Source organism: Pantherophis guttatus, chromosome 3 (genome assembly GCF_059756535.1).
Source record: "Pantherophis guttatus breed Tessera chromosome 3, ASM5975653v1, whole genome shotgun sequence".
Taxonomy (NCBI): Eukaryota; Metazoa; Chordata; class Lepidosauria; order Squamata; family Colubridae; genus Pantherophis; species Pantherophis guttatus.
In genome coordinates, this window is record NC_142065.1 from 168,549,704 (window position 1) to 168,565,154 (window position 15,451).

Consider the following 15,451-nt stretch of genomic DNA (forward strand, 5'->3'; position numbering starts at 1 on the left):
AGCAATTGCCTCCTTCTAATCAAACAGTTATTTCATTATCTGTACTTGAAGGTGACTTACAGTATAGATTTTAGTGAAGCCTCCATGTCTATCAAGAATATTGCTTTTTCCATGTCCTAGTAGAATAACTATAGAGATAATACAAATACAATGGATTTTTGACCTTGACATATGTATAAGTTTTCACTTCAGAATTGGATATAGCCTTTACAGTTTTCTGTGCATTTGCTGAATGTCATTTTGGATTTTGCTTTCTGTTCTGGATTGTTTATCTTTTTTAGGCTCCATTGTGAAACAAATTACCTTGGCAGGAAACAAATTTCTGTCGCTTGAAGCATCTCCTGTTCAGAGAAATAAAATAAGAGAGAGTGGAACAACATCCTTCAGGTAAAAAAAATAAGCAGTCAGAAGTTTATTTGGCTACAGGGAAACCTGAGTTGTGCCTATGTGGGCATGTGGGTGTAAATATTTAAGATTTCTGATAACTGTCCTCACTTCCTTGCTTCAAAGATTTAGAGCTGATGATTGGGGAAGGGGGCAGGGGACTCCAAGATTTTGTCCTAGCAGCTGTTTTAAATAATACTTTGCAACTCCAGTAGATTCCAGGAGCACAAAACCCAAATTTTCACTTGGTTAACTGATAAGTTTAGTACATATGTTATTGACGCAGTAAACAAAACTGATTGCTTACTATTGAAAATGTATTAAATCAAATGACAAATACCCGTATGAGTGTTAAGAAGCCACTTTATGAAGCCTCAGAACTCACAATTATTAATACGTTTCTTTGAATTTGAATGATAAAATCTGGGAATATTTTCTGTGTAGTATAATTGCTTGAAAGGTTTTAAGCCATTTAAGTCTGAGGCAAATTAATTGCATATTGGTTTTTAATATGGTAATATATTCAAAACATATATAATATATAATCAACTGTGAAAATCGATTAGAAATTTGGAGAAGCAGCAGAGCAACCTATGATGAGGTCTTTCAATAAATAGTACAGATGTTTGTGCTGCAGCTGATCGATGTCAGATTACCTTCAGGCTTACCTTTCTGGTAGAGAGCAGAACAAAACATTTTTATATATTTTAAGGGAATTATTTACTGAATGATGATACATGGGATTTTTGAGAGCCAGTTTGATGTAGTGATTAGGGCATCAGCCTAGAAACCAGAAGACCATGAGTTCTAGACTTGCCTTAAGCATAAAGCCAGCTGGGTGACCTTGAGCCAGTCACTTTCTCTAAGCATACATCTTTATTAACAGTATGCAAAGAAGCTCTAATTGTCTGCTGAAAGGAAAGTCATGGAATGAATCTGTTTGGATCCCAAATATAAGCAATGGGACCTTTTTCTTCTGGATTTGTGCAAAAACTTTGCAGTTTTAGGAAAGTACATGTTTGAGTTAACGAGACAGCAGTGAAGTTCATGTCATCATACCCTATTGCCAGCTCCTTAGCTTAAAAGGGTAAAAGTAGACACCACTTAGTGACCGCAACTGGAGAGGCAATTTGGATGCTAAGCACTTCGGCCACTAAGCAAAAAAATCACACAACAGACATTAAGTAACTTAATGTCCTGTTTGATTGTTAAGTAACTTATGTGGTCATTAAGTGGAATATCAAATGACCATAACTTGTGGTTTTACTTTTGCCTTCTTCATTAACTCTGCTTGTTGCAAGCTTTTTGGGAAGCCTGTAAGTGGCAATGTTATGATTGTGGGTCACTGCTGTAGTTATAAATGTGTGCCAATTGTGAAACACCCATATGGTGATCATGGACTGAGGGATGCTGCAATGGTCATGAATGTGACGACTAGTTACAAAGCTGGTTGTTTTTTTTTTATGCTGTTGTAACTGCATACACTTGCTAACCAAGGCAGTTGGTAAGTGAGAACTGCTTGTATTTTCCTGGAGCTGTGCAGCTATTGCCCCAACCCCTGGTCCATGGACCGGAACAAGGCTGCGGCATACCAAAATGGAGCCAGGCAAACAAGCGAAGCCCCATCCACGGAAAACAGGCAGCATGCGAAACTATGCCCCCTCCGGTCCGTGGAAAAAAACTCCTTCCACAGAACTGATCCCTGGTGCCCGAAAGGTTTGGGGCCACTGAGCTATTACATAAGCAGGGAAAAAGGGGTCTCCCTTGACGAGGGGCACACCAGTTTTGTGACGGTGCTTGCATGCCCTCATGGTTTCTACGTCTGAACAAAACAACTGAAAAAGAAAACGCAGTTGGTTTCTTCATTAGTCATACAATTCTCATTGTATAGGAAAGTATCAGAAGTCTGAGTATGTAAGGATAATTTCCTTTTTATAAAACAGTTTCTTGTGACTGTTCGTTTCTTAGTATCAAGAAGTTTAATCCATATGTCAGTTCCTTCCAAGAACAAAAAATGAAAATGTTATTGACTATTTTGAATGAGATAGGCATGTACAGTATCTATTTAAAATCTGATAGTACTATTGCCTGGTCCTAGATTAAATCTAAATTATTCCATTAAATTTCAGATTATAACTCTCTTGCCTGGCTCATTACACCTATTCCTATTTTTAGAACAATGGAGTAATTAAATAACATTAAAAGTGCATGGTCACTATTTGAACAGCAGAGGGTGGTAAAGACTTGCTTGGAAGTTTTGCCACTTGCAAATTTATTAAATGAGATCCAGAAAGGATTTTCAGTAACTTCGAATACCTGTGTTCAGTTATTCAAAGTCAGTGTAATTTGAAGGCACAGATATAAGTTATCAGTAACATAAGTGGAGAGAATAGGCTTCTGTAATAGATGGAATAATTTAATATCACTCTGAAGAAATGGTTCACAAATACCTTCGAATGTTTCTTAAAAGTGTGATCTGAGGATCTCTGGGTGTCTCTCAAGACTCCCTTAGGACTCTGCAAAACCAAACTTATTTGCCAGATGTTGAACATATTTTCAAAAAAATAAAACAATGTCATTCTCCTTGTTACTACTTTTTTATTTGTTAAAAAAAATAAGTTTCCATGAGAAATTTATTTACGTTCATATCTAACCGTTTCATGTTATTTTTACCTGCTTTAATAAATATTCTAAAAATGCATTGGTGTTCATTTTTAATACAGTTCATATCATACAAACTCTTACTGTTTTTAAAAGTGTGGTGGGGAGAGGTTCCTGAAAGGAAAAGGTTTTAAGAAATTCTGCCTTAAAAGAAGGATATTTGTTTCCCATTTGTGTAATCCTAAGTATTTGGCCACAAACATAACAGCTTGCGAAATTGTAGATAAGGGGTCCCCAAACTTGGCAGCTGGCTGGAGAATTCTGGGAGTTGAAGTCCACAAATCTTAAAGCTGCCAAGTTTGAAGACCTCTGTTGTAGATGAAGAAAATATACGTTCATGTTTTTCAGTGGACAGATATGCCTCATTAAAACCCCATATCTTTTAATGCTGTCCTTTGGTAGACTTTTATTAGGACCACCCATGCTTTTCATATGAAAGGATTGAAGTGTACTCTTCTTTGATGAAAGAAGAAATGGTCCTCTTTGAAGTAATTCAGTATAAAGTATCCAAAGAGAGTGGGTGTTCAGTAAAGCAGCAGAGTATGTACAGTTTTTGTATAACTCTTGTTAAGTATTTTTATATTTTTCTCCCAACCATTCCATAATATGTATTCTGGTCAGGATGTGACTTTGCTACAGCTCTTTTTCTTTAATTACTACTTAATGTATGAGATTTTCTCTCTGTTTGGAGAGATGTAAGAGAAATAGCTTAGTAATTAGTGACAGTAACGTAGAAATTAATGGAATATCAACTTCAATTTTGCTCATTTTAAGTTTAATTCCTACACCTGTCTTAAACATTTCAAGTCATGTAGCCAAGATTTCTTTTTGATATGTGCCATTTTCATTTTAACTCTTTGCAAAAATCATAGTGGATATTGTTTAAACAATGTTCCAAATCTATAGAGTTACAAAAGGCTTTTTCCAATTATACACCAGAATTTTGACAAGCATCATTTGCTTGCAGATTTGATCCCGCTGCTTGAAAAACCATAGAATACAGTGTTCTTGATTTCTCCCTGGGTTAGTAGGAAAACGTGAAACTTTGAATTTTTTGAAATAAGATTCAGAGCAGAGTTCAGTGAAATTATTCAAACCAGACTTCATTAACCTAATTCTTATTGCTTAATGCATAGAAATCTGAACAAGACAAATTTCTACTGTTTATTTTGTAATCGTATAATACCAATACTGTTTCTAAGGAACCAAAAGGAATATAATTCTTTGATAACTTGTCAAATGTTCTGCAGCAGTGAAAATAAATCTTCCTGAGCAGGTTTGTCAGCTCTTCCTAACTCCCCATGTTAGAATATTGTTTGCACTATATTCTTCAATTCATTTAGATATTCCCTGCAAAAACTTGTATCTTCTTCCCCCTTCACAATTTCTTTCTTTTGGATTATGTTCACCCAAAAATATAAGGGCTCTTGTGTGGTGGTATTTATTTGTGGATCTCCGTTAGATATTCTGGATAAAAACTGGATGTTAAATGCTGACTTTTATGCTACAGAAATGTATGTTGGCCTGGTTCTATAGAAGAATTATGGAGCTTGATTTAGCATGACTTGTGTACTTACCTGTTACGGATGAGTTTGTTCATAAATTAAGATTTTAAGAATTATGGGAGTAAATACTGACCCTCACAATTCTTGTGTTTTTAGGCACTTGTCTTTGAAGGCCTGACCACAGTTCATTTCTTAATGTTTCACACTCTGACTGCCTAAATTTGTTTCTTAACATAAATGAAATAATACTAAGCCATTAGTGTTTTTATGCTAAATTTTAATACTATGTGTCAAATAATTGAAGTAATCCAATTTTTTCTAAGGATAAATATCACATTTATTTAATGGAACAGTTTTATTTCCTTGCATAACCCAGTCCAAAATGTATGCTTGCTTTTAGGGAAGAAGATGACATTAATGATGTGGCTTCTATGGCTGGAGTTAACTTGAATGAAGAGCATGCATGCATATTGACAACAAATTCTGACGCAATTGGTACTGTTTTGTGCTCTTGTCCAGACAAGCTCCTCCTCTCTTCAGAGGCATTGCAGAAGAGGATCTTAAAAAAAGGTGAGAAGTTGGGAAAATAGCTCTTCAAACTCTTTGTTTGAAGAAGGAACACATGTTTTTTTCCAAGTTTAAGCAGTAAACAGATGGCATATCATTACTAAAATGGATGTGATGGAACTCATGTGTAACATTATTAACATTCATCTTGAAACAGAGCATACATTTGAAGTTACCTTTAAAGTTTTATTTTATGCTATTTTTTTAGGGTCATGGCATCAGCACTGTGTTAGATTTTTTTTTTTTTGAGGCCAACTTGAACAGAGTTGTAAGAGTGTTTCTGAAAAGATTATGAATGAAAATATATAAAACAAACAGTTGAGAAAAATCTACCTGTACTTTTTCACCTATTTGGTCAGAAATTGAAACATTTTCAAGCAAGTACTAAACAACTTGAGTTTCCTATGTCTGTCATGCATGATTTTCTTGAAAGAACTTAAAGTTTGCTTTAAATATTTATGACTTTCCCATCAACTATGTAAGTCCCTGGTCCAAAAGCTCATGATTGCCAAGTCCACTCGTATGCTAACAGAGGTATTGGTATTGTATGATTTATTCAGGGCAGTTAGAAAAGATGTGCTTGTCCTGGCCCAAACAGAATGAACCCAAAGACTTCATTGTGTTCATTGTCTTGCTCATGCAGCTCTCCTGAATATTCCCTTGGAAGATAGTTTTTGCTATATCCTTTCTTTAGTTTCAAGATTATTGAAGAAATTCATCTACTTGAAAACAATTTTCTATGATAGTACTACAAATTATGTTAAGAGGATCAGACAGGAGCCTAAATCCATGTTTAACATGATTCCAGAATTAGTCTTCATGTTAACAGTACTAACTTAGATTGTTCTTGAGGACCATTCAAGTATTCAGAGATTTGACTGAAAAAAGTATTCAATTAAACCTCCAGATTAAATTGGAAAGTATCAAATTGAAATTGCAAAACAGGATCTCAATCTGTTTGGATTATTTAGATGCCCCAATAGAAGAGAATTTAAAAGCCTTCAACAAGTCTAAAGTCTAAAAATAGAAGAACATGAAATTATTACTTTATTTGACATCCCAGCATTCTTAGCACCATAGACCCAGAAATAACAAAGGATCTATGGCAGCAGTACCAGACAATATACCCAACCTAACCAAATACAGTAAAGTCAAAATATCCAGAATCCTAGACCTCATCAACCTCTGCCTCACTATCTGCTTTAAGTTTGATGGACAAATATATCAACAAATCAGAGGAACATCCATAGGTCTCAGGACTCATATCAGAAACAGTAACACTTTAGTAAACTATAGAAACTATAACACTCCCACACATAACAACCAAAATACAGATCTGATGTGTAAGACACCTTTGTCAAAATAAAGGAACAACTATTATTTATTTTTTTACTTTTATTAGTCATATTTCTATGCCGCCCACTCTCTGAGGACTCTGGGCGGCTTACAGCAAAGACAATATACTAAATAGCCTATTGCCCCCAACAATCTGGGTCTTCATTTTACCCACCTCTGAAGGATGGAAAGCTGAGTCAACCTTGAGCCGGTGAGATTTGATCCGCTGATCTGCTGAACTAGCAGTCAGCTGAAGTAGCTGCAGTACTGCACTCTAACCACTGTGCCACCTCGGCTCAGAGAAGAACTAGAGAAGATACAACAATGAATGAACAGCATCTTCAAATGAATAAAGTTCACAAGGGAAAAAGGTATTCAGAAGGGACAATAAAAAGCTAAGGAGGAAACAGAAAGCAGAACACATCCTGTCCAACAGCCAACATTTATATAAGCAAGGCTTAGCATCTGACAAACAAAACAAGCAGAAACTGATATCTTAAGGAATTACCAAGAAGAAAAGTGCACACACCAATACTGGCAGAGCAAGCTAATGTATATAAATAGGGAACAAATCCCACTCATTGGTAAACTGATGGTTACCTAGTTGAGTGATGAAATTTCGGCAGGCAAACAACCTCAAGTGAGCAACAAGGTCTCCGTAGTATTTAGATGTTTTTGTGCATGTACAGAAATGGGTTTTGAAATCCAATTTGAATTGATTTTCCAAATCAAAGGAACAATTCTGATTTGATTTGCCTGATTTTCATGGGCATATCAATGACCTGATCACAGTCTCTTTTCATTTGGAAGTAGTTGTGTGCTGATTTTCTAAATAATATTGCTTCTGAGGAACTTTTCTACTGAGCAGACAAGATAGCTAGAGTCAGGAATAGATTGCCTTGCTCCTTCCTTTTCTTAAATGTCTAGAAAAGCTAATTCTAATGAGTCTACAAGAAATGCAATGTATATATGTAGCTCAAGATAATTAGTTTCCAATAATAACAGTAATGTAATATACTATAGAAACATAGAAATAATTGTTCTTGGCCCAGTTCGCTGCACTCATTGCATTCTATATTTTCTTGGATAGTAAGACTTGTACACTGCTCAAAAAAAATAAAGGGAACACAAGCAGAATACATCCGAGATCTGAATGAATGAAATAGCCTTATTAAATACTTTGTTCGTTACATACAGTAGTTTTGTGTTCCCTTTAGTTGTTTGAGCAGTATGTAAACTACAGTATGTAAAGAACAAAGTATTTAATAAGGCTATTTCATTCATTCAGATCTCGGATGTCTTCTGCTTGTGTTCCCTTTAATTTTTTGAGCAGTATATATCTATATTTTCATTCTGAGAAAAGTGAGATGCTGTATTTAAGTGAGTATTACTTCAAAAGATGTAGAATGCCTAGTCTGGGGGTGCAAATTAAGCTATCCACATTTTAAACAAATCCACGTTCTTTCTTTGCTTACTGGATCTCAGCATCTGAGTTACTAGAGTGAAGCTTTTTTTGCAGTGCCAAAAGTTCTCTCTAAATCTGGCATGTTTTGGTTGATAGCACATCCCAACAATTTAATATACAAGACAAGGTGACTGTTTAGTTTTCAACAGTGGTATTTCTTGTTCTCTTGCCAGAGAAGCCAGGAGCTTGTATCTATTTTGAGAGTACATTTTACTCTAGGCATAAAATAAGATGCCTTTTCTACATCACTACAGTTGGTGTTTTCAGTTATGACACCTCTGAGGAAGAGATGCAAGAAAATGCCTTTGGGTGTGTATTTTTTAAAGTTGTTTGCTTCCGTGGCGTTGAATTGCCCAGGTACTCATAGTACTTTCCTAAGCTTGCACTGATGGAGGTCAGTTGTCAACCAGACAAAGAGCCCTGAATTAATATATGTGCAACTTAAGGGCATGACAGAGGTGATGCTTCCTCTTAGAACATTGCTCAGGCAGTTTCACTTGAAACAAACAGCATTCCTTTTGCTCCAGGGAACATTAGTCGAGGGAATGAGGACAGTGGCAGTGCAGAAAAAGCAAACTTTGGACAAGTTGCAGTGATGATAGAAATGGAAAGAGAATGGTTTTGGATCTTAACTGAGTGAGCTGTCCTGCAAGGGCGGGTCAAGGTGCCATAGGTTATTTTGGTTGGCGCACAAATAGTACAGATATGCCTGCAATAGGATGCAAAATACACCTCTGTTCATTAACACATTAGGATTTAATAAGTACAATGTCAAATAGGACAAAAACTATTTCTGTATTTTTAATTACTGAAATTAACAGAATACGGCACGAACTTCTACAGCTACTGCTTCTCTCCTTTTCCAAACCAGAAGGCCTGATTTCTGCATTCCTATTAACTTTATCCTATAAATGACCTTGCAAGGAGAGTGATTCTAGAGGCTAAGTGAAACAATGTCTATTTTCTGAAGCTGTAGGCTAGGTTTTATTAATGTAATGTCTAAGATCTTTGAAGTTGTGACTTTACCAGGAAAATCACAATCTCCCAAACCTTTATTCATAATGGGTATGACTTCCAGGGGGAACAGAATGCCTGCTGTGCTAATTATTTCAATTATCAGCTAGTACTAAAATACGTAATGGATTTTCTCTGCCTCAACAGGTAAAAGGCATGACATTATGGAAGTTAATTCTGATGTTCTGAACTTGATCTCCCATGCTACACAGGAGAGATTAAGAGGACTTCTAGAAAAACTAACTTTAATTGCCCAACATCGTATAAGGACCTATAAGGTAAAAATAATGATTGCCAAGTTTCAGTTTGTCCTTTTAAAATAACTGGTACCCTGGAATGATTCATCTTAATTTATCCTGAAGAATTTATGCTCACAGGACCTGGATCATACACACTATGCAAAATATTGATAAAACAAACTGTATTCATTGATGGGAAGGAGCAAAAGCCTTCTGTAGATTCCAGATTCTTTTGCTTTTATTTTTAGGAAGAAAAAAGTTTATTAACTATTGTAATAACTAAGGATGGCATGTTTTGCTTGGATAAGGTCTGGCAATATAGCAATTGAGCTTAGTCATATGGAAGTTTAAATATGTAAACAGATTTCCACCCCTTTGATTAAGTAAATCATCCATTTTCATTTCAGTATTATTCCATACAGTTATCTGTGAATTTTTGATTAAGATAAAGATAGGCCATCTGCAACCTTCAGAATCTAATTTTAAATCTCATTTGCAATCGATTAAAATTATTGACAAAATCTATTCTTTCCTTTCCCTTTAATAGATAGACAAAGGTACAGATAGCCACTTATAGCCATTCATTTAGCGACCATTCTAAGTTACAATGGCACTGAAAAACCAGTCCTTGCTCTTATTACCATTGTAGCATCCCCACGATCATGCGATCAAAATTCATGCACCTGGCAACTGGCATGTATTTATGATGTTTGCAACATTCCGGGGTCATGTGATCAACATTTGCATTTTTCCCAACTGGCTTCAGACAAGCAAAGGCAATGGAATAAACTAGATTCACCTAATGTTAAATATGATTTACTTAACAACTGCAGTAATTCACTTAAGAACCATGGCAAAAAAAGGTTGTAAAATCAGACATGACTTACTTAACTGCTTTGCTTAGCAACTGAAATTCTGGATTCAGTTGTAGTCATAAGTGAAAGACTCCCTATATTATGTATATTTACATTAGTGATCAAAATTGTGGAAACCTTTTGGGAAAAGTGTACTTTCTAAAACTAGCTAATAGCACCACTTTTTTTTTTTGGAGTAGTACCATAAAATTATATATCAATGGAAAGATAATTTAATCAAGAATGTAATGCATTAACTTTTATGAAGGGCTTGCTATTAGAATAGCAGTTACAGTATGAAGAAGAAAAGTGAAACACGTAGAAAAAATGAGATATATAAAAATTATCACCATAGAAAAAATGAGATGTACAATAATTATCACATCAGTTAATATTTTGTTGGGTAACCTTTAGCATGAATTACGGCCTTACAACGTCTTCCCATGGAGTGAACCAAGTCTTTTAGTTCTGCAGCTGTTATAATGTGAAACCAAGATTGAATGATTGCTTCTATTAACTGGGTTTTATTGCTGGGTCGCTTCTGACCAGGGGTGGGTTCCACTTACCTTCGCTACCGGTTCGCAACAGGCACGCACACTTCTGTGCATGCGCAGATCGGTTGTGATGACGTCTGGGCGGGTGGGCTGAGCCTCCCGCCACCGTTACTACCGGTTCGCAAGAACTGGACTGAACCGGTAGCAACCCACCACTGCTTCTGACTAACAAGTTTCTTTAGTTGGCTCCATAGATTTTCAATTGGGTTAAGCTCTGGGCTATTCCCAAGTCATTCCAGTAGTGGAATATGATTATCTTGAAACTCCAAAAAAAAAGTGATGTTATCAAACCTCAAAAATACACTTTTTCCAGAAGGTTTCCACAATTTTGGCCACTACTGTAAATGGGCTATGAGACACTCATAATTAATTCCATAACTTTTTCCGAAAGATTTCACCTCTGCCTTTTTACATTTGACGTATTTTGAAGTTAGACACTTGAAATCATGTGTTTGGGAATTTTTAGTATTAGGAAGCATACTATCACTTTTTCAGAAAACATTTTTTTTGGTATTAACTGCAGCTGCCTTTATTTAAAAATCCAATGAGCCCAGTTATATAGCAGTTAGAACAATGAGACTACAGAGCTGTTTTTGAAGTTTCTGCCAGGGATTTTCCCAGGAATGGCTCTACTTGCAAATGAAAGGCAAGTTATATTTGAGTGCCACAAAGGGATATGCAAGTGAATAAAAACTTGAATTCATTATGAATAAAGGGCATTTGTACTTTAAATGCTTCCAGAAAGGAAACAAGTTAGCTATATTAAGTGATTTGTCCAATATGTAGGTGTTTATCTCTAAAAAGTTCTTGTTTTCTATGGTTAACAAATTACTATATTCTATGTTGTTTTGTAATTAAATAGATCCTTATGTTGAGATGAAAATTTTGTTGTGCAGGTAACAAATTATGTATTTGCTTTTTTTTTCCCTTCAAGGGGAATGACAGGTACATTTTATCTAATGATACGCGGTCTCAACTTCAGTTTCTTGAACAATTGGATCAGGTTGAAAAACGGAGGAAAGATGAAGAAGAAAAAGAAGAGTTGCTCCGAGTAGCCAAGGTGAGAGAATGTAGAAGACAAGGAACGGCAGCAAAAATCTTTTTTCTCTTTATTTTCATTGTTGGGACTATTTTGCCTCTTTATCTATATTAAAGGAAATAATTTTTAAAACTTGCTGCAGAAAGAATGATATATTGAGCCTGTTCTATGTAGTAAATGCCAATAACTACACAGGTGGGAAAATTGCTTCCCCTGTCCTGTCGCCAAGTAGGGGTAATTTCTGGAGTTCCTCATGGAAGAAGGTGGAGTCTCCTTAAAGGTAAAGGTTCCCCTCATACATATGTGCTAGTCGTTCCCGACTCTTTGAATCTCCGTTTCAAAGCCGAAGAGCCAGCGCTATCCGAAGACATCTCCGTGGTCATGTGGCCGGCATGACTAAATGCCAAAGGCGCACAGAACACTGTTACCTTCCCACCAAAGGTGGTCCCTATTTTTCTACTTGCATTTTTTACGTGCTTTCGAACTGCTAGGTTGGCAGAAGCTGGGACAAGTAACGGGAGCTCACCCCGTTACGCGGCACTAGGGATTCGACCTTTCAATCGACAAGCTCTGTCTTAGCCACTGAGCCACTGTGTTCCCGCTTAAGGAGTCTCCTTAAGACTTCCTAATTAATGAAAAAGATAAACTATACAAGTAGTCCTTGACATATGACAATTCAAAGTTACAATATTATTGAAAAAAGTGAGTTATGACCATTTTTTCACACGTATATTCATTACAGCATCCCTATGGTCACATGATCAAAATTCAGGTGTTTGACAACTGACTTATATTTATGACAGTTGTAGCATCCTGGGATCATGTGATCATTTTTTGAAACATTCTGATAAGCAAAATCAATGGCTAAATCAGACTCACTTAAACAACCATGTTACTAACTTAACAATTGCAATGACTCACCTAACAACTGTGGCAAGAAAGGCTGTAAAATGGGGCAAAACTCACTTAACAAATATCTCACTTAGCAACATCAATTTTGGACTCAATTGTGGTCGTAAACTGAGTACTACCTTACAAGAAAACAGAAGTTAGCTTATCTAAAAATAGGCAAGAACGTGTTAATAGGGCAGAAAGAAATCTCAGGAAGTATAGACAAATTTTTATTGAAGTAAATTGTGGTTCAGCCTCAAGAAAATAGCCAGTGGAACACTTGTTCTTAGTTCTGGAAGTGTTGAGTTGGATGGCAATTTGATGCTGGATGGAACTCATGCGGGGTGAAATGCTCCCGATTCTGACTGGATTGCCCGATCTGTTAGCGATGGAGGCTGGTGGTTTGGAGAACCGGTAGCAAAAATCCCTGCCCCCCCCCCCATGCCCAACTAAGCCGCACAATCATCAGAGGCTTTTTTTTTACTTTTAAAAGCATTTTTTCTACAACCTCTTCGGCCGAAAAAATGCTTTTAAAAGTAAAAAAAAAAGCCTCTGATGATCGCGCAGCTCAGCTGGGATCGTCAAATGCTTTTAAAAGCCTCTGATGATTCCAGCTGAGTTGCCTGATCGTCAAAGGCTTTTAAAAGAAAAAAACCCTTTTTTTCTTTTAAATGCTTCTGATGATCCAAGCTGAGTTGCCTGATCAGAGGCATTTAAAAGAAAAGAAGCCTCTGCCGATCAGGCAACTCAGCTGGGATCGTCAGACCCTTTGGAAGGATTTTTTACAACCACTTCGCTGAAGAGGTTATAGAAAAAATGGTTTTAAAAGTAAAAAAAAAAAATGGCCATGCCCACCCAGTCACATTAACCCCCCACCAAGCCACGCCCACAGAACCAATAGTAACAAATTTTAGATTTCATCACCGAACTCATGGTACCAAGAGGCATAAGTTGAAATTAAAATTAACAGCTTCCAGTTAGCCAATGGAGTGGATTCCCAGGATCATGGTCCCACTTCCTTCTCATAGAATAGATCAGTGTGGTATTCCCATTTTAAAGGTGTCAGGGGCTGTCTGGCCTTTAGCCAGTTTTTGCAGACTTACTAAGAACATCTGCTGGCTGATCATCTATATTGACCTCCTGACAGATACATTTTAACCGATTATCACAACCCGTATAAACGGCTCTATTTTTAAATCTACCTCATTCTGAAATAAGGGAGTTTAAAATTAGGCCCCCTAAGGCAAGCCTACTGTATTATTCCAGCAGAACATGGGGTTAGAGCATTCTTTTCCCCCTTCTGCCTTTCTTTTCCTTTTCTCTCCCCAAGTGTCTGCTCCTGACATGAACATCATCATGCCTATGCTGGACCTGACTGACAACGTTAGCATCATTTTTAGTTCAAGCTTCCTCTGGGCTACAAGCAAGGCAACCGTCCCTGATGAAAGGATGTTTCATGGAGGGGGGTGGGGTGGGGAGAACCAAGCCAGTCTGGCTTGCGGCGTGAAGCCCCTAGAGCTAAGATTTCCAATCAGAACAAAAAAAAAGTAGCTGATTAAATATTTAAGGATAATGTTTGTATTTTGGGTAACTTCCATTACGTTTCTTTCCCTCCCTCCCTCTCTCTCCTTTTTTTTAATAGAGCCGTTGCAATAAAGAAGATACAGAGCAGCTGCGTTTAAAGCAGAAAGCAAAAGAGGTACGACTTTCAAGTTACCAGGTTTGGCTTCGTGTTAGGAGGAGAGGTTGGCAGGCCTCCCCTGGCAATTAGGTCAGGGTTTATTTTGCTGTTGCATACCATTTGTGGAGGCCTTGGGGAAGGACAGGAACTGCTGCAGGCAAGGGCAACGCTTCAAATGAGGCCAGTGAATTATCAGCTCTTAACACTTTACTTTCATAGTTCACAAATAACTATTTCTAAGCAGAGCTCAACTACAGCAATGTGCTGGATAGGAATATAATGTGGGATTAGGTGGGGGGAAGACACTTTAAGATTTAGCATCTGGGACCGTACAATAGCCTACATTTTTCCAGGGTAATTGTTCGTTTTGTAAATCTGATACTGCTTATAATTCTTTGGCTGGGAGGTGGTACTGGGATTTAGTTTTAAATGGAAAACGCCTCTGGCTTTTAATTTTCTGGGCCCAGCAGTTTTCTGTTCTGGAATGGAGCCCTTGTTTCACACAGTTCATGTTTAGCTGCAGGGGTTTTAGTTTATAGCTTAGACTGGTTAAGCTGTTACTCCCAGAGGCCTCTGCATAGCAACTGCAGAAATCAACAAATAAGTTCATTTATGTCTGCTGCAGCCTCCTCTCAGTAGCTGACTTTTTACATTTCCCAATATCCATTTCCTGACTTTTTTAGCCGGAGAGAAAAAAGCTCCACTAATTGGAGCTTATTTTAATTGAGCCTTAATATTGGATCTCGCTGGAGTTGCCCCCAGAGCTACTGGGAACAGAATTAAATGAAAATACCTAAGGTTGAAAACTCTGTGAGTGAGAATTTTTTTTTTTAACTTGACCTACAGATTCTTTTTCCCCCACTGAATAAATCAAGCCTGTTCACATTTCTGATTAAGGATCTGACAGAAAACAATAATAAAGACAATTGAGGTGGGAGATGTGTGATACTGAGCTTAAGAAATTGGTTTCTATAGTTACTTGAGTGATTCTGTGCCATTTTTAAAAAAAAGATCTTTGTAGTAAATGAGTGATTTTTCTGAGCAACCTTTTTCTTAACTGTGCCTCTTGAACTATGAAATTTGTTGTTGCTTAACATTGCTACGGTTGGCTTCTAGATGCCAATAGTAGCAGCAGTGGGTTATTTATGAATGCTTTAAAAGCCCTTATTGCTTGGATTAATGTAAGAGGTGAGGCAAAATAAATAGCAATCCAGTAAAATGGTCGGAAAATCAATGCACCAGTTTCCAGCCAAAGCAAAGAA

The 15,451-nt window shown here is 36.9% G+C and overlaps 1 protein-coding gene across 1 annotated transcript in view; it reads left to right on the forward strand.

Annotated features, from left to right (window-relative positions):
• The window catches only part of TAF4B (TATA-box binding protein associated factor 4b), a 59,617-nt gene that overhangs the window by 25,010 nt on the left and 19,156 nt on the right, over positions 1 to 15,451 (forward strand). Inside the window, exons 9-13 of the mRNA XM_034429639.2 lie at positions 282 to 387; positions 4,951 to 5,120; positions 9,079 to 9,209; positions 11,513 to 11,638; positions 14,151 to 14,207. Coding sequence (XP_034285530.2) covers positions 282 to 387; positions 4,951 to 5,120; positions 9,079 to 9,209; positions 11,513 to 11,638; positions 14,151 to 14,207 — 590 coding nt within the window. The remainder of the gene's footprint in view (positions 1 to 281; positions 388 to 4,950; positions 5,121 to 9,078; positions 9,210 to 11,512; positions 11,639 to 14,150; positions 14,208 to 15,451) is intronic.